We start from the raw sequence: 16,682 nt of genomic DNA on the forward strand, positions 1-16,682 counted from the left end.
CAAAAAGCTCAAAGAAGAGAAGCCATAGAGAAGAAAACAGCAAGCCATCATCCCTCTGCTCAAGTGTTTCAAGTCCTAATGGAAAATCTGGAAAGGGTCATGCCAAGATTAGTTCTGAACCCTCTTCTTCAAAACAGGGAAGCATGAGTGGGAGTGTATGTTCAAAAGTTGATCACCCAAGTGAGGATGGGATTAGGAATGGAAAACCCACAAGTAGCTCCTCAAGAGTCTCTTCAAAGTCAGAAATAAAAGATAAATGCCTGTTGACCCAGATATCCCAGGAAACTGATGATAGGTGTTCACAATCAATCATGTCTCTGTCTTCAAAATCAAGACAGACAAACAAAAAAAACCTTCGTGTGAAGGTGTCAAACTCCAGCCGTGCATCGGTGTCAGAGACTATGTCAGTGTGCAGTCTGCAATGCCCTGCCCCACCAAAAGGGAAGCCAAAGAGAAAAAATATGCGTTCAGCCATGTTGAAGAATTCCTCCATTAGCAGCATCGGCACCGAGTCCGTGCTGACCGCAGGAAGAGAGCAGAAAGAAATTGTGGATTCCTCCAAAGCAACTTCCTACGGCTCTAAATCCGCTGCAACCGAAGGAAATTGTCAGAATAATAAAGAGATTGATGATTCTTGCAACAAAAAACCAGAGGAAGAGGTAGAAAATGCAGGTGTTCAGGAAGAAAGAGGTGATTTAATGCCGTCAGCTCTACCAAATACATCTCCAGAAGAAGTTGTGCAAGAGTGGCTCAGGAAAATCCCTTCGGAAACATTGCTTATGAAATATGAAATGGAGGATGATGGAGAAGAGGAACATGCAGAGTCGATCACTGAGGTATCACACTGTACAAATGCCGAGGAAACCCCGGAGGAAGAAAAAGCTGAGGAGAAGAATGAGGAGGAGGAGGAGGCTGAAAAGGATGAAGCAAAGGATGAAGCAAAGGATGAAGTGGAAGAAGAGAAAGCAGAAGACACAGCTGTTATTGAAGAGGCTGAAGAATGCATCAAACAGGAAGAAACCTCTGAGGTTGCACCTGAAGCTGCCGAGGCTGAGCAGGCAGAATGCAACGAGTCAGTTACATCCAGCCAAAATAACAACAAGAGAGACCTGCCAACCTCTGTCCAAACGTCTGTCCAGATCATGAAGGCCTTGCTCAGTTCAAAGCACGAGACCAAATTTGACCGATCAAACAGTTTGCCTGAAGTATCCCCCACAATGGGGAGAAAACTGAGTAACTCTGCCAACATTTTGATTACTTGTCTTGCCAGCCTCCAACTCCTTGATGAAGAGTCAGAGAATCCATCAGAAAACTCAAAACATTTGAATAAGTCAAGGTACACAGAGCTGCTAAATATTTTTCAAGCCCTGTGGTTTGGGTGCACCCCTGAAAGTAGCGGCCCGAGTTCAGGCCAAGAGGCAAGCAAGGTGGCAAAACCGGTGTCTGGGTCTAAAGTCCCAAAATCCATGGATCATGCCTTCACTGCCATGTCATCCTCCGGGGTTGATGTTTGCAGTTGCTCTGGCGGCTCAGGAGAAGAATGCACAGCTGGTGCCACATTGGTGGCACAGAAAACTATGGAATGCAAATCAGCCGAGCAAATGGAAAATGCAGAGACTGGCACAGAACTGACTGAGGTTGAGGAGCAAAGTAAAGAGGAAGAGCAGCTATCCCGCCCTTCCACAGCCTGCTCAGAGGCAAAAGGAGAGGAAAAGGCAGAGTCTGCTAGAGAGGAGTCTGTAATCCAGGAGGAAGAAGAGAATAAGGAGGATCAGGGCAGTAACTGTGAGCATGGTCAAGAGGAAGGGGGAGAAAATGAAAATGAAGAAGAAAACAAATTAGCTGAAACTGGAGAACAAGAAGAAGCTGAAGCTGTGAATGATGAAGTCCCACAAGAAAACCCTGAAGAAGAAGTTGACGAGCCAGAGGCCACTGGTGATGCCAATGTTGGTGATGCTGATGTTGGGATGGAGCTGAAAGAGGAGTTGCAGGAGCAGCCCCAAGAAGAGTCACCAAATGACCCCGAGCCCAAAGTTGATACATCCACCAATGTGGGCACATCCCTTGTCCAGCAAAACTCCATGGATCCAGACCCAACCTGGGTCCTGAGACTACTCAAGAAAATCGAGAAGGAGTTCATGGCTCACTATGTCAATGCCATGAATGAGTTTAAAGTCAGGTGGAACCTGCAGGACAACCAGCAGATGGATGCAATGATACTGGAGCTGAAGGAGGAAGTGAGTAAGAGGATACAAAAGAGCATAGAGAAGGAGTTGAGGAAGATCAGAAGCAGGGCTGGAAGGAGGATGCCAAGACCTCCAGAGGGGCCACCCACACATGATTCCAAACTCCAAACCGAGCAGAGGAGATGGCGACTGCAAACTATGCATAAAAAGTCCCTCTTTGGGGACAAGAATGGCGCTCAGATGAGGCTGGAGGAGACATCAGACTTATCCTTTGATGTAGATAATGACTTCAACCTTAGTGCAGCTTTGGAGGACAGCATTAGCAAACAATCCAGTGAGGAGGAATACTGTCCATGTGACTCTTGTGTGAGGAAAAAACTGGCTTCCAGGCCTGCCAGAGCCCCTGTGGTGACCACCAATGCCCCAGTCATGAAAGCCTTTGATTTGCAGAAAATCCTGAGGCTGAAGAAAGATGGCGATGAGGAAGCCATCGTCGCAGAAGCAGCCCAGGACACCAAGACACTTCCCAACGGTTCTGTGGAGGAAGGGGCAGAAAATGAGGAGAAGGATGAGGAGCAACCTCAGACAGGTGAAACAGAAGCAGAGGATGATGAAGGAAAAGAGCCAGAATTAAATGAGGATGATGGCACAATGTTGAATGGAGATGGAGAAGAGCCTGAAGTAGCAGAGAGTCAAAACACTGAGATAGAGGATGAGGCCAAAACTGAAGAAACAAAAGAAGAAGAAGAAGCAGAAGGAGGGGAAGAAACAAAAGAAGAAGAAGAAGAGGAAGAAAAAGAGGGGGAGGAAGAGAAAGAGGAAGAAGAAATGGCTAAGGCTGAAGAGGAGGAGGAAATAAAAGAGGAGAAGGAGGGTGAAACTAAAGAAGAAGAGGAGGAAGTAAAAGAGAAAGAAGCGGACGATACGAAGGAGGAAGAGGAACTAAATGAGGAGGAAGAGAAGGAAGTGGAAGAAGAGGGAGTGAAGGATGAGGAAGAAACAAAGGAGGAGGAAGGAAAGGAGGAAGAGGAAGAAGGAAAGGAAGAAGAAGAAGGGAAAGAGGAAGGGAAGGAAGGAGAGGAGGAAGCAAAAGAGGAGGAAGAAGAGGCCAAAGAGGAAGAGGAAGAGGAAGAAGAAGGGAAGGAGGAAGAGAAGGCAGCCAAAGAGGAGGAGGAAGAGGAAGCAAAAGAGGAGGATGAGGAAGGGAAGGAGGATGAGGAAGAAGAAAAAGAGGAGGAGGAGGAAGGAAAAGAGGAGGAAGAGGAAGGGAAGGAGGAAGATGAAGAAGCCAAAAAGGAAGAGGAAGAAGCAAAAGAGGAAGAGGAAGAAGCCAAAGAGGAAGAGGAAGAAGCCAAAGAGGAAGAGGAAGAAGCCAAAGAGGAAGAGGAAGAAGCCAAAGAGGAAGAGGAAGAAGCCAAAGAGGAAGAGGAAGAAGCCAAAGAGGAAGAGGAAGAAGCAAAAGAGGAGGAGGAGGAAGGAAGAGAGGAGGAAGAGGAAGAGAAGGAGGAAGAAACAAAAGAGGAGGAAGAAGAAGTAGAAGAGGAAGAAGAAAAAGAAGAGGAAAAAGTCAAAGAGGAGGAGGAAGAAGGAAAAGAGGAGGAAGAGGAAGGGAAGGAGGAAGATGAAGAAGCCAAAAAGGAAGAGGAAGAAGCAAAAGAGAGATGAGGAAGAAGCAAAAGAAGAGGAGGAGGAAGGAAAGGAGGAGGAGGAAGAAGCAAAAGAAGAGGAGGAGGAAGGGAAGGAGGAAGAGGAAGAAGCCAAAGAGGAGGAGGAAGAAGTAAAGGAGGGAGAGGAAGAAGCAAAAGAAGAGGAAGAGGAAGGAAAGGAGGAAGACGTGAAAGAGGAGGAAGATGTGAAAGAGGAGGAAGCAGAAGAGGAAGAAGAGCAAAAAGAGGAAGAAGAAACAAAAGAGGAGGAAGGGAAGGAGGAAGAGGAAGAAGGAACAAAAGAAGATGAGGAGGAAAAGGAAGATGATGGTCAAATAAAAGAGGAGCCGGAAGTGGAAGAAGAAGAAAACCCAAAAGAGGAGGAGGAAGAAAAAGAGGAGGAAGAAACAAAGAAGGAGAAGGAGGAGGAAGAAGAAAAAGAGGGAGAGAAAGAACAACAAGAAGAAGTTCAAAATGAAGAGCAAGAAGCTGAAGAAAAATCTGAAGGTGAAGATGCAGGTGAAAATGAAGCTGAAGAAACAGAGGAGCCAGAGGATGAAGAAGTTGTGGCTGATGATGAGGCAGAGACGTCAGAATGCAAAGGAGATGCTGAGGGCTCTGGAACTGACAACAATCCTGAAGGAGATGCTGTGGAAGGAAATGAAGAAGCTGAGCAAGATGAAGCTGAGGCAGAAGAAGATGCAAAACCAGAGTCAGGCAATGAGGCTGAGGAGAAAAGTAGTGAAAGAGGTGAGAATCCTGATGAGAATGGTGAGGAACCCACCGGTGATGACCCTGACAATGCACATGAAAAACATGAAGGCCAAGGCAACAACAAAGTTTCTGAGAAAGCCTCAAAGGCCAAAGGCAAGAGAACCAACAAAAGGTTAGAGACTCTGAAAAAATCCACAGCCTTTTCTTGTTATTCTTCTGTCGGAAACTTCTCACAGCAATCCCAGAAGGGGTCTGATGATGAAGAGGAAAGAGTAGATGAAGAGGAAGGAGTAGTTGAAGAGGAAGGAATAGTTGAAGAGGAAGGAACTGTTGAAGAGGAAGCAGTTGAAGGGGAATGCAAAGGTGATGATAACCCCACTAGCGACCACCCAAATGGAGAGGTTCGAAGTGATGAGAGCTCCAAACCCTCTCAGATGTATCCTGACAGTGAGGAAGAAGAAGAGGACAAAGAATCTTCAGGTTCTGATCCCGTGGGAGATGAGGAGCAACCAGATGCTGAAGGTGCAGATCCAAAGGAGGATGAAAACACTGAGGAAGTTCAGGCTACTAAAAAGAAAGAAAACTCTGATGAGATTGACCAGGATGACCTGGACTTCTAGAACTGCTGACTAAAAACTGACTTTTTCTTTCTTTCTTCCTTTATTTCTTTTTTTAAAGTATATTTTCATTACATATTTCAGTATCTCCAGTGAGTTGAGCCCTCGTAATCGGCTTTTCTTCTGAGCTAAATGTGGTAAACTCAATCTTGAATCCTGTGAGTAATGTTGCAATTACCTGCCCTCATTTCTAGAGGGCTAGTAGCTCATTAATATGCTGTGGTCTCAATAGATAAGTGGTTTGGGGAAAGGGCAGGCTGTTTTGTTTGGGATACCTTATAGCTCCCACCCTTTAAGCCATGCTGTTTGCTGCTGGAGTGATCTGTGGCTCTGCTGGGCATCGTCTCTGTGTGACTTTGGGATGCCTTTCACCTGCTGCACGCCATTTTCCTGGAGAGATTGCCAATCCACAGAAACATGACAAAATCAGGATTCATTGCCAAAGTCTGGTCAGAGCCCACAGAGATGTACATTCATATTCTTCCCTACCCTACCTTCCCTATACCCTGTATATTTATCTTGCCCTCACCTACCCCACCTCCTCTGTGCCCAGAAAAAAGGGTCTAAGATATCAAAGATTTTCCCCATTTTTTCTTTTTTTTTCTTTTTCATTCCTTTAGTAGATGTCGAGTTCATTCCTCATTTCACTGGAAGCCTCAACATGGAGAAAGGTCTCTAAGATATCAAAGATTTTCCCCATTTTTTCTTTTTTTTTTCTTTTTTTTTTCCTTTAGTAGATGTTGAGTTCATTCCTCATTTCACCGGAAGCCTCAACATGGAGAAAGGTCCTTCCAGTATATCCTCTTCCAGATCCCATGTCTTTGCGCTGTGCTCATCACTGTAGTGGTAGATAAAAAAGATTAGTTAATTCACCCAGTCAGGTCTCTGAGAAGTGGTTGAACTCAATATTGACCAAATTAGGGATAGGCCCAATCCCTTGTGGTGTCCTTTTCTATGCCAATGATGGTATTGAAGCACTTTACAACCAGCTGGGATCCCTCAGACAATTTTGCACGAGGCCCTGTTCTGGGGCTAACGGGATTTGCAATGTCTTAGTGCCCCATCCTTGAAGACAAAATCTAAACTAATTTTCCCTTTAACATGGAAAAGCTTTGAGCATTTGTGCTGCAGCAAACAGCTGGAAGAGGCTGAAGCATTAAATGGAGAGCTTGGATTTACAAACCACAATAGAACTGCAAACTTCATTTAGCAAATGTTTTTTACCAGATTGTAACTATTTTTTTTCCTCTTCCTCTGGGGAAATACAAACATTTCTGAATAAATGCCCAATTAATGCCAGGAGAAGTTTGACCATACCTCAGCTGCATACTTGTGTAAACCTCTTAGGGACACCATTCATTTTATCAAAAATTTGTAGGGAGAATAAAAGAAAGGGGTTGAAAACAAATGCCTTAAATTGTATGGAGAAAAAGTATGTGTGTAGTGTTGTGTTGGGTTTGTGAAGATGTATGCAAGCATGCTTAAATAATCAGTATTCCAAATTAAATAATTCCTGTGGTTTTCATTTCTAGAATCCATTTCTTAAACTTACAGCCAGAGATAAGATTCATTTCACTCAAATGAAGAACTCTGCTTCAGCTCTAGAAGCAATCACCTAATTTTGGGTCTCTGAGGAACAGGGGAGTTTGGGAGAAGTCAGTGGAGAGCTGGATCTCAGCGGAGCTGCTCCCACAAGGCTGACAGTGCCTCCTGGGAGATCATCCAGGGACAACAGCACCATCCTCTAGATAGAAAAGTTAAAATAACCTTTCTCAAAAGAAGGACAACCTTATCTGTGAGCCTCATGGAATCACAGAATGGTTTGGCTTGGAAGGATCTGGAACATCATTTTGTTCCAGCCCCCTGCCATGGGCTGGGACATCTTCCATTATCCCAGGCTGCTCCAAGCCCTGTCCAACCTTGGACACTTCCAGGGATGCAGGGGCAGCCACAGGTTCTCTGGGCACCCTGTGCCAGGGCCTCACCACCCTCACTGGGAAGGATTTCTTCCCAATATCCAACCTAAATCTCCCCTCTTCCAATTTTCATACATAAAGAACATCAAGTCCAACTGTTAACCCAGCACTGCCAAACCCCAAAAACCGTGTCCCCAGGTTCTACATCATGTATAGAACCCTTTCAGTCACATAATCAGCTTTGTGACACATCAGTCCATGCAGGATTCCAAAAAGAACTGAGCCTGGTAGTCACAGCTCTGATCCTGACAGGAGGAATAGACTGGAAGTGGTACATGTTGAGTGAACTCTAAACATTCCTGGTGAAATGTCTCCCTGTGAGCCATCCTCGCACCATAACCAGCAGGGAGAGAGGGGCAGAGACTGTGATTCATCTGCAGCCCCCTAAGGAGGAGGGGGACCACACTGCCAGCAGGCACATTTCTACCTGCAGAGGGCATAGGGAGCCTAGACAACTTCCTCAGATGAAAATTACAGAATTATTAGATTCTAAAAGACCTCCAAGACAATCAAGTCCAACCTGTGACTGACCCCCACCTTGTCACCCAGACCAGAACACTGAGTGCCACTTCCAGTCATTCCCTGGACACCTCCAGGAGTGGGGACCCCACCACTTCCCTGGGCAGCCCCTTCCAAAATGTCCCATATGGGAAGAGCTGATCTCACTGTAGCTACTCTAAACCATCCTATGTTGATGACTTTCAGGCTGTCAGGCAGCAGCTCAAGTCAGTCATCCCGTGGAAGTTTTAAAAGCTTTTTTGCTCCAAGATCACAAAAGGAACGACTTCAAACTGAAAAAGTTCAGGTAGGACATTAGGGAAAAAATTTTCCCTGTGAGGCTGGGGAGGGCCTGACACAGGTTGTCCAGAGAAGCTGTGGCTGCCCCTGGATCCCTGGCAGTGTCCAAGGCCAGGCTGGATGGGGCTTGGATCAACCTGGGACAGTGGAAGGCATCTCTGCCCATGGCAGGGAGTGGAAGTGGGTGATCTTTAACATCCCTTCCAATCCAAACCATTCTGGGATTCTATTATTCCCTTTCTGTGCTATTGCACAGAAAAAGCCACTGTTGGAACTTAACAGGTTAGGGAAAGGGCAAACATTTCCCAGGATTTCTCCTGCAGCTGCTGACTTTGATCACTTTAAAGCTGCTTACACAGTCAGCGCCACGCCCTACTCGTGTTGAATCAGCCAGTTCCTCACCTGCAGCACGGGCAAGGAGAAAGAAACTAAAAGGAACACAAAAATGCAGCTGTCAAACCATGAAAACTGAAATCACCGAAGTTCCTCCCCAGGCGACCTGTCCCACTCGTACCTGTGTTTGTCACCATGGCTGGGCAGTGACTCACACATATGCCAGACACAGCCAGGGCAGAGTGAGCTCTGCTCACCAAAATCCCCACTCAGAGGGGCTGGGGAGCAGCCAGAGGGGATCCAGAGACAGATGTTGCTGAAGGAGGTGTCTCCTTCCTCCACTAGTCTCACCCAGGATGGCCCAGAGCATCTGTGAAGGAAGCAACCAGCTGGAAAGGATCCCTCACAGCCACATCCCTCGTGCTCGCACGGCTTCCAAGGTTTGCATTTCCCCCTGGCTGCTGTGACTCAGGCGCCTGTTGGGTCTTGCAGCTTCCCCTCTCCCTCTGACAGCACAGGAACACGTGTTCCCAGCCAGCTCCAGGCCTGTCACGTTCAGAGGGGCTGGGAAGATCGCTCCTGTCACCACCTGGAAGGGATTACAGCTGCTGTCTTTCAGCAGGCCTGAGGAGGAGGAGGAGGGAGCAGAGGCGACGTGAGACTTGCACAGCCATACTTCGTGTTTTCCTGTGATCCTCTGCCTGGCCTTGGGCTGGTTGTTTTTGTTTCTTTACCAGCCAGACAAATTACTTCTTGATGTGCCTTGGTTTTGTTTGCCTGCTTGGTTTTGAAATGGGAAATATCCAGTGAAAGATGAGGAGGAGCGTGGTGAAAATTCAAGTGCAAACCACGGAAATGAAGGAAATGTGCTTTCCAAAGCTGAGGTCTTTGCAGACGTGTGTGAGCAGACTCCTCTCACTAATGGAGAGCAATAATCCCCCTTTCCTGGTGGCTCCTTGTTGACATAGTGCCATATTTAGCTCCAACCACTTGAAATCCCAGCTGCCTGACAGGAAAGGGTGGTTTGTGGTTATTTCTGGACCTCAGGCTCCTCCAGTAGGTTTTGCTCTGGAGGGCAGGGATAGTTTCCAAGATCTTTGTGGATGTGCCCTGCAAACTCCCTCTTTTTTTAATTGGAAGGTGGAGAACTTGCACTGCAGGGCTTGATGGCTCCTTGGCAAAGTGCAGGAATCAGTGTTCCTCCTGGACTGGATGGGATGGGAGCACTCAAATCCATGCACACATCAAGCTCCAGGTGTTTGGGAGGTGCAGTGTTTTGCTTCAAAAATGTGACACTCCTTTCTTGGGGGTAAATCCATCAGTCCCACTGCTCCTCCAAGAGGCACTTCCTCAAGGATGCAGGAGGAGTGATTAGGACGTGGGATAAAAAATACACAAAACTGGTTTAAACTCTGACCATGCATTACATCACTGGCCACACAGTCCCTGCAGTTTGCCCTGCTCCAGCTGGGATACCTTGAGCCAAAGAGTTGGGAAAGGGTGTCTAAAGAAGACTGGAAACAAACACAGGCTGCCCGGGGCTGTGGGATCTCTCGCCATCTCTGCCATCAGTGCTGCCCTACTTTTGGTGAAAAGCATTCCCAGAGTTGCAGGATAAACTCAGCAGAGAGAGGCACTCATTCTGCACTTCTGAATGGTGAATGACCCAGCCTTTATATCCCAAGACAAGACATCTCCTGAGCTGTGTCCACCCAACACAGCCTTTCTAGGAGGTGACTCAGCTGGGGATTCCCTAATTATTCCAGTCCTTACCTTTTCTGTGTGGTGTGGTCAGCTAGGTGTGTACACGTCCTGTACATGCCAGGGAAAGAGAGGGATTATTTAGGGAGGAATTCCTGATATTCCAAACCTCATGCTAAAGGCAGAAGAAGAGGTATTTTCTGTGATCTTCTAGAAAATATGAAGCCTGGAGATGTTTATTTTCTCATGCCCTTCAGCCACAGACCCCATGACCTTGTCAGGCTCAAGGGGCAACCTCTGTAACCTCGCAGCCACTTCTAATTTTAGCTCCCTGCCCTCTGATCCGAGCACCAGGGTTTGTGCAGCTCCAACAGGAAACATCCTTGCTGACCTTTCTAATTCCAGGAGCTTGATGCTTGCTTATCCCTGCAATCCACAGGAAAACCCCTACCTAAGAGCCACCTGCACCGTTTGCAAGGAATCACATTTTGCTGCAGCTGAGAGGATCCAGCCCTGCTTGGAAAAGGATGTGTTTATTCTCAGCCCTGTGGTGTGAAAGTGGGGCTGGAGTGTGAGGGTGGAAAGGTCAGGCTGTGACAGGCTGGTGGGGTTTTTTTCCCTCAGTAAAAAGGGCTCTGCCTATTGCAGAGTCCTGGCCGACAGACGTGACATGTATTAACCTTTCAGCTCTTGCATAAAGGAGGGTGCTGGGGCTCATTTTCCAGTTCTAAAAGAGCTGAGCCAGGCTCTTTCAGGCCTGTGACAGAGAGGGAGTGGGCGTAGGAGCAAGGTCAGGACAATGCCTCCTAAGCGGATGGAAATGCTTCCCTGTGGTGCCTAATTAGTCTATTCCAGCACAGAAATCCTCCCCCCACACTGAGCCCGACCTGGGGGTCCTCCCTGGGGCAGTCCAGCCTTGGGGCAGTGGATACTTTGGCTCCTGTTCTGGTACTCCTGATCCCCTTGCAGAGAAGGCTGTAGGACTCAGGCTGATCCAACAAACACCATCCTTCCCACAGCTATCCCAAAGCATCCTCTCCATCACAGCAACCTCAGCCACTCAAAGTTAATTCCATGCTAAGTTTCATGAATGGCATAGGTAAATCTCCGCAAAAAACTCTTTGTTGTGCACTAAAACATTTGAAGAATGATTTGTGGTTGCTAAATATTCAAATTTTTGTATTTCTTTTTTAAGTATCAGTTTCTTCCCACGTTATCCAGAGCAGGAATTCTACTGAAGTACAAGGAACCAGCTCCTGCTCTTGAGAATCTCACTGAGCAGCAGGACTCACCCTCCTTAAGGAGTCAGGGGCAGGCAAGGAATGCAGCCAGGTTTGGCTCTCCCTCTGTCTGTCCTGGGCTGCAGTCCCTCCCTGGCTGTCCCTCCTTGCATCAGACACCTGATTCATCAAACCTCAGGGAGGGCAGGCACAGCCCAGTGCTGCAATCCCTGCAGGAATTCACAGAGCCACAGAATGCTTTGGGTTGGGAGGAACCTTAAAGCTCATCCAGTGCCACCCCCTGCCATGGGCAGGGACGATTTCCTCTACCCCAGGTGGCTCCAAGTCTCATTCAACCTGGCCTTGGACACTTTCAGGGATGGGGCAGGATAATGCTCTGCTCTGGGCAGGATAATGCATCAAGTTGTCCTTGAGGAAGGACACAACTCTTCTGCTCACTCACCTTGTGGGCTGCACATGCACCTCGCTGACCCCATGCACCAGCTAAGGTGTATTTGGGGAGGTTTAGTCTTGCCTTGATCTTTATGGTGACATCAGACATGTTATTTGGTTTGGGCTGCTAAACCCAGTCACGTGATGGAGCAGAAAGGGAACAGGGATTTCACATTAAAATCTGGATTTGAAGAATGGAGGGTTTTGTCTTAATAAAAATTTCCTTTTGTTTCTAATAACCCAATTTATATTTTATGGCAGAAGCCTTGATATCTTCCCAGTCTCCCACCTTGTCCCAAACCTAACCTGGAAGGCAAACACCCATCAGTCCTAACATGCTTCATTTCACTTGGCTTCCCAAGAAACCTGGAGAGTAAAAATAGACCCATAGGGTCATAGAATGGTTGGAAGGGACCTTATAGATCATCCAGTTCTGATCCCCTGCCATGGGCAGGGAATAGAAGGACACTAAGGAGTAACCTGAAAGACAGAGCCATAGTGCTTCTCCCAGACGTGAGAAACATTTTATTAGACCTGGCACCATCTGAAAAGTCCATCTCAAGAACACAAATTCACATCAAGAGTAAAATTTTGGAACTAACTAGTGTAGTAATTTAGCTTTATGAGCAGTAATGTAGTAACTTTAATTTTCAGCCCTGGAGGCGCACTTCATAAATAAGAAAACTTAAGGAATGAGACAAAGCTGGTGAGGGCTCTGGCAATATCAGCCCACCACAGCAACGTGTGCTGGGAGGGAAGGAGAACTGAGGAGCAAATTGCACCTCTCACATGTGAGAGATGTTTCTTATCTCACCACTGCCCACGCTGCAAGGATTTGGTTACATCAGATGTCTTTTGGAGCTGTCAGCCAGTCCCAGCAAGGGACCACATCTAATCTCATCAGGTTTCACCTTCCTGTGACATCCCTGAGCAAGGAAAGAGGATTGTGCATCTCTGGCCATACCCTGGATTCACATCATGTGTGGGAGGGCTCTGCTGGAGAGGAAGGACAGAAGATGGGGAAAAAAATGAACCCCCTGTCCCCCTCCCTTCTCTCACTTTCCTGTTGCTCCTCCCTATCTCTTCCTGTCTGGTGATCCTGGCAGACACTGACCTTTTCCCAGCAATATGACAGGAATACAATGTCCCTCTTGGACAGGGACAGCTCGGGGCTGTTCCCTGCCAGGAAGGCAGCGAAGGCACCAAGGGGAGCTGGGACATCCCACAACCCACAGCAATGGAAGAAAACGAGAGGAACAGAGCATCCATCCTCCACGAGGGTTCTGAAAACACGAGCAAGCACAGGAGTCTGAGTCTCTTTTCCAAATCAGGAGTGGTTCTAGCAATCCTGCTCTTGGTTTTTACCACAGTTTTTGGAGCAGAACAGCTCATGGAGAATGAAAGGGTGGATTTGTATTAGTTTCATTAATAATCATGAACAGGAATTCAGATCTATGCTAATTACATCTGCAGTTGGTGCTAAGATGGGAAGACTTTTACAGTTTCCTGACCCTCAGGATCTCAAGATGAGATGGGTGTCATAAAAGAGTCCTATTGATTTGTGGGGATGATCCACAGAGAGAGGAAGATCCATTTTGCTCTGGCATGGATATACAAACCTGGAGAGGAATTTGAAACAGCACCACTGCCTACATGTCATCAGGAACACCTGCAGGCTGGTATTTCTCCAGTTAACATATTCATAGGCCATGAGCATCATAGAATCACGGAATGGTTTGGGTGTGAAGGAACCTTAAAGCTCATCTTGTTTCATGGTCAGGGACACCTTCCACTATCCCAGGTTTCTCCAAGCCCCATCCAGCCTGGCCTTGGACACTTTCAGGGATGGGGCAGCCACGGCTTCTTTGGGCACTCTGAGATTCTCACCACCCTGAGAGGGAAATTTTTTTTTCCCAGTATCCCCTCTAAAGACCTGGTCAGTGTTTTCAGAGCAGGCTATGCCACGCACAGCCAGCAAAAACAGACACCGAAATGTTTTCTCAACTCCCACCAGTGTCTTTCAGTCAGGGATGTAAGCAGGGAACTGAGCTCTTGAGTGGTATCAAGATGTCCCATCTGGAAGGTGTTTTCTTGGCATAACTTATGCATGGGGAGAATATGATCTTCCATGGCAGTGCCCTAACTTCTGGAATACCCAATCCTTGCCATGCACCATTGGATAATTTGATGGCAGAGAACCAGTGCAGAGTACCTATGGATTAATGCCCTTTGCTGTAACATAGAAAATAGAGGTTCAAGCTCCATATTGAGCTATTTTAACAAGGGCACCCTGGCACTGAAGAGAGAGGGTCTAACTGCTCAAAAGGCAAGAGACTCCTTCCTTCTGCTGAACAAATTTGTGCAAGGAACAAGCTGGCACCTTCTGTGTGCACCCTCTGGATCAATCCCCAAAGCTAAGCAGGTAGGGACACGCTCAGCTGGTGAATCCCAGCAGGGTTTAGGGATGAGTAAGCTCCTCACTGATCATCACTGCTGAGAATCAGGCAGCTCCAAACACGTCCTGAAATGGAGACATTTGAATGTGATGAGGATTGGACTGATGGGAATAGAGAGCCACCAGTGCATCTCAGGGTAGGTGGTGGCAAGCTATTCCTTTTGGGAATTAACTACTCTAAAGGTTTGCAGCACTGAAATCCCAGGAGAGATGAAGAACACAGGGCCTTTGTTAAGCTCAGGGATCCCAGAACACCAATATTTTGGAGAGTTGGACTCACTAATTTTCTTCATCTCTGATGAAGCAGAAGCAATTTGCTCAGCAGAACTGGACATTGTCCTCTGCTCTTTGTTGACAGGGAATGGCTGGAGCTATGCCAGGGAGGGTTAGGCTGGATATCAGGGAAAGGTTCTTCCCCCAGAGGGTGTCAGGCACTGAACAGGCTCCCCAGGGAATGGTGACATTCCCAAAGCTGCCAGAGCTCCAGGAGCATTTGGACAACACTCTCAGGGATGCACAAGGTGGGATTGTTAGGGTTGGGAGGCCAGGAGTTGGACTGGATGATCCTTGTGGGTCCCTTCCAGCTCAGGATATTCTGTGATTCTACAGCTTTCCTGTGGCAATGAAGAGGAGGAGAGAAAGGCCATTGCAAAGACAACGGAATTCTCATCTAATGACTAAGGAATTGTCTCCCATTTGGGGGAATGCTGGGTGGATGTCAATGGGTGATGAACTGAAGCTTCACCCTGCCTTCCTGGAGACCCTGATCACCCTGCTGGAGTCACCCAATCACAGGTGGACACAGCAGGGAAAGAGCAAAGCAATCCTCATCCTTCCCAGATGTAAGGGCATGTGTAACCTCAGGTCTGTACAAATCTCTGCAGCCCTGGGACACCCGTGCCAACACTCCATCACTTCCCAGCATCCATAAATACATGCAGCCCTCCCACCTCCCTTCCATTCTGGACTCCCCTCAGCACCAAAAGCTGCAATTCAATTTAGCAGGGATGAATGAATTGGGATTAAATTGGTGCCACGTGTACAAGTGGCAGCTGATTTGTCATGGATGTGATCCATGCACAGCAGGCTCTCCTGAATGTTTGCCCAAACTCCACTGAGGAGTGGTTTTGCCCTCTGCATGTGGCAGCTCAGGAACCAGAGGGCACTTCAAGGGGCACTTGCTACCTGTTTAAGGACAGGTGAGTCACCCCTGCTCCCTGTAACTGGTGTTTGACAGGAAGTTCACCTGGGGACACCTGCAGCTGCCCTGGTATCGGGGTTCGCTGTTATTTGTCTCTGCCCCGATACAGGAAAAGTGGTTCTGGGTGGCCGCACTTTCAAAGGACGAGTCTGGACCCTCAGGTTTTTCGGTCTTCAATCTTGTTTATTAATTCTTATCTACAATATTTTCTCTTTGCCCAGCCGAGGTCTGTTCAGCAGGACAGCCGAGTGCACTCTCCCCGTCTCTCAGGCTGGTGCCATCTTTTATACTAAAAACTATGTATACTATGTTTACAGTTATTTTCCAATACCTATCATCTCTGTTAGACAGTGACTTTCTACTCTAAACCAATCTCTGAGTGCCAACATCATCCTGAACATGGATGCCAGGGAGAAGAAAGAAGAAGGACGGGGCACGCCCAAATCCCTCCATCTTGGAGCCCCTGACCCCCATGTACAGAATCCCAAACCCCCCTGTACAAGGTCCAAAACCCCCCTGTACAGTGCTCCAAAATTTTTCCCTTCACCCTGTGATTGCTACTGCTATGCTACTTAAACTTTTGTGACCTGTAATTCTTCATACAAAGTTGGTAGTTTGCTCCATGGGTTGAGATCAAATTTCCAGGTGTCTTTGGCTGCATTCCAGGGTCTCTGAGCCCCTGCCAGGGCTTTGAGCCATCCAGGGCATCCAGAGAGATGTCCTGGGTTCCAACACCCTGGCTTCCTGTGCCCATAAACTGGAGCTGTCTCTAAAGTGAGGTGAACCCTACCCTGAGCATCAAGGAGAGAAAGGATAGAGTAATAAAATCCTTCAATGGTTTGGGTGGGAAGGAACCTTACAGATCATCCAGTTCCACCCATTGCCATGAGCAGGGACAACTTCCACCATCTCAGGTTGCTCCAAGTTTCATCCAACCTGGCCTTGAACACTTCCAGGGATGGGGCAGCTACAGTTTCTCTGAGCAGGTGCTCACAAAGTGAGTCAGAGACGCACTGAGGGAGAAATTTCACCTTTAGTGAGTAGTGCATCCCAGTAGTTCATCCCAACTGGCAGAGAGTTGCATTTTTTCAGGAATGGGATTACAGATGCAGTAACTCCCGAACCTGAGGGGAAAAAAAAATCCAGGCATAAAATATGAAGTTCAGCCACTGAAGTGAGTTGCTTTTACATTTTTCAGAAAAAAAGGTGTTGCATTTGGATCTGCATCTTCCAGGTGGAGGAACCTAGCAAAAGACTACCCTTTCTCCATGTTTGCAGTCCTTTCTTCCTCTGTGAGATCTCTGTGGAGTCTTCCCTCAATGCCTAAAGAGAGGAAAGATAAAACCCCACATCATGGGACAGAGGAGAAATCAGGCAACTGG

The 16,682-nt window shown here is 47.4% G+C and overlaps 1 protein-coding gene across 1 annotated transcript in view; it reads right to left on the reverse strand.

Annotated features, from left to right (window-relative positions):
* Nucleotides 1–8,309: 8,309 nt before the first annotated feature.
* Nucleotides 8,310–16,682, reverse strand: part of PRSS55 (serine protease 55) — a 60,124-nt gene continuing 51,751 nt past the window's right edge. Inside the window, exon 7 of the mRNA XM_041480850.1 lies at nucleotides 8,310–8,365. Coding sequence (XP_041336784.1) covers nucleotides 8,310–8,365 — 56 coding nt within the window. The remainder of the gene's footprint in view (nucleotides 8,366–16,682) is intronic.

Source organism: Pyrgilauda ruficollis, unplaced genomic scaffold, assembly GCF_017590135.1.
Source record: "Pyrgilauda ruficollis isolate IOZ18807 unplaced genomic scaffold, ASM1759013v1 scaffold54, whole genome shotgun sequence".
NCBI lineage: Eukaryota > Metazoa > Chordata > Aves > Passeriformes > Passeridae > Pyrgilauda > Pyrgilauda ruficollis.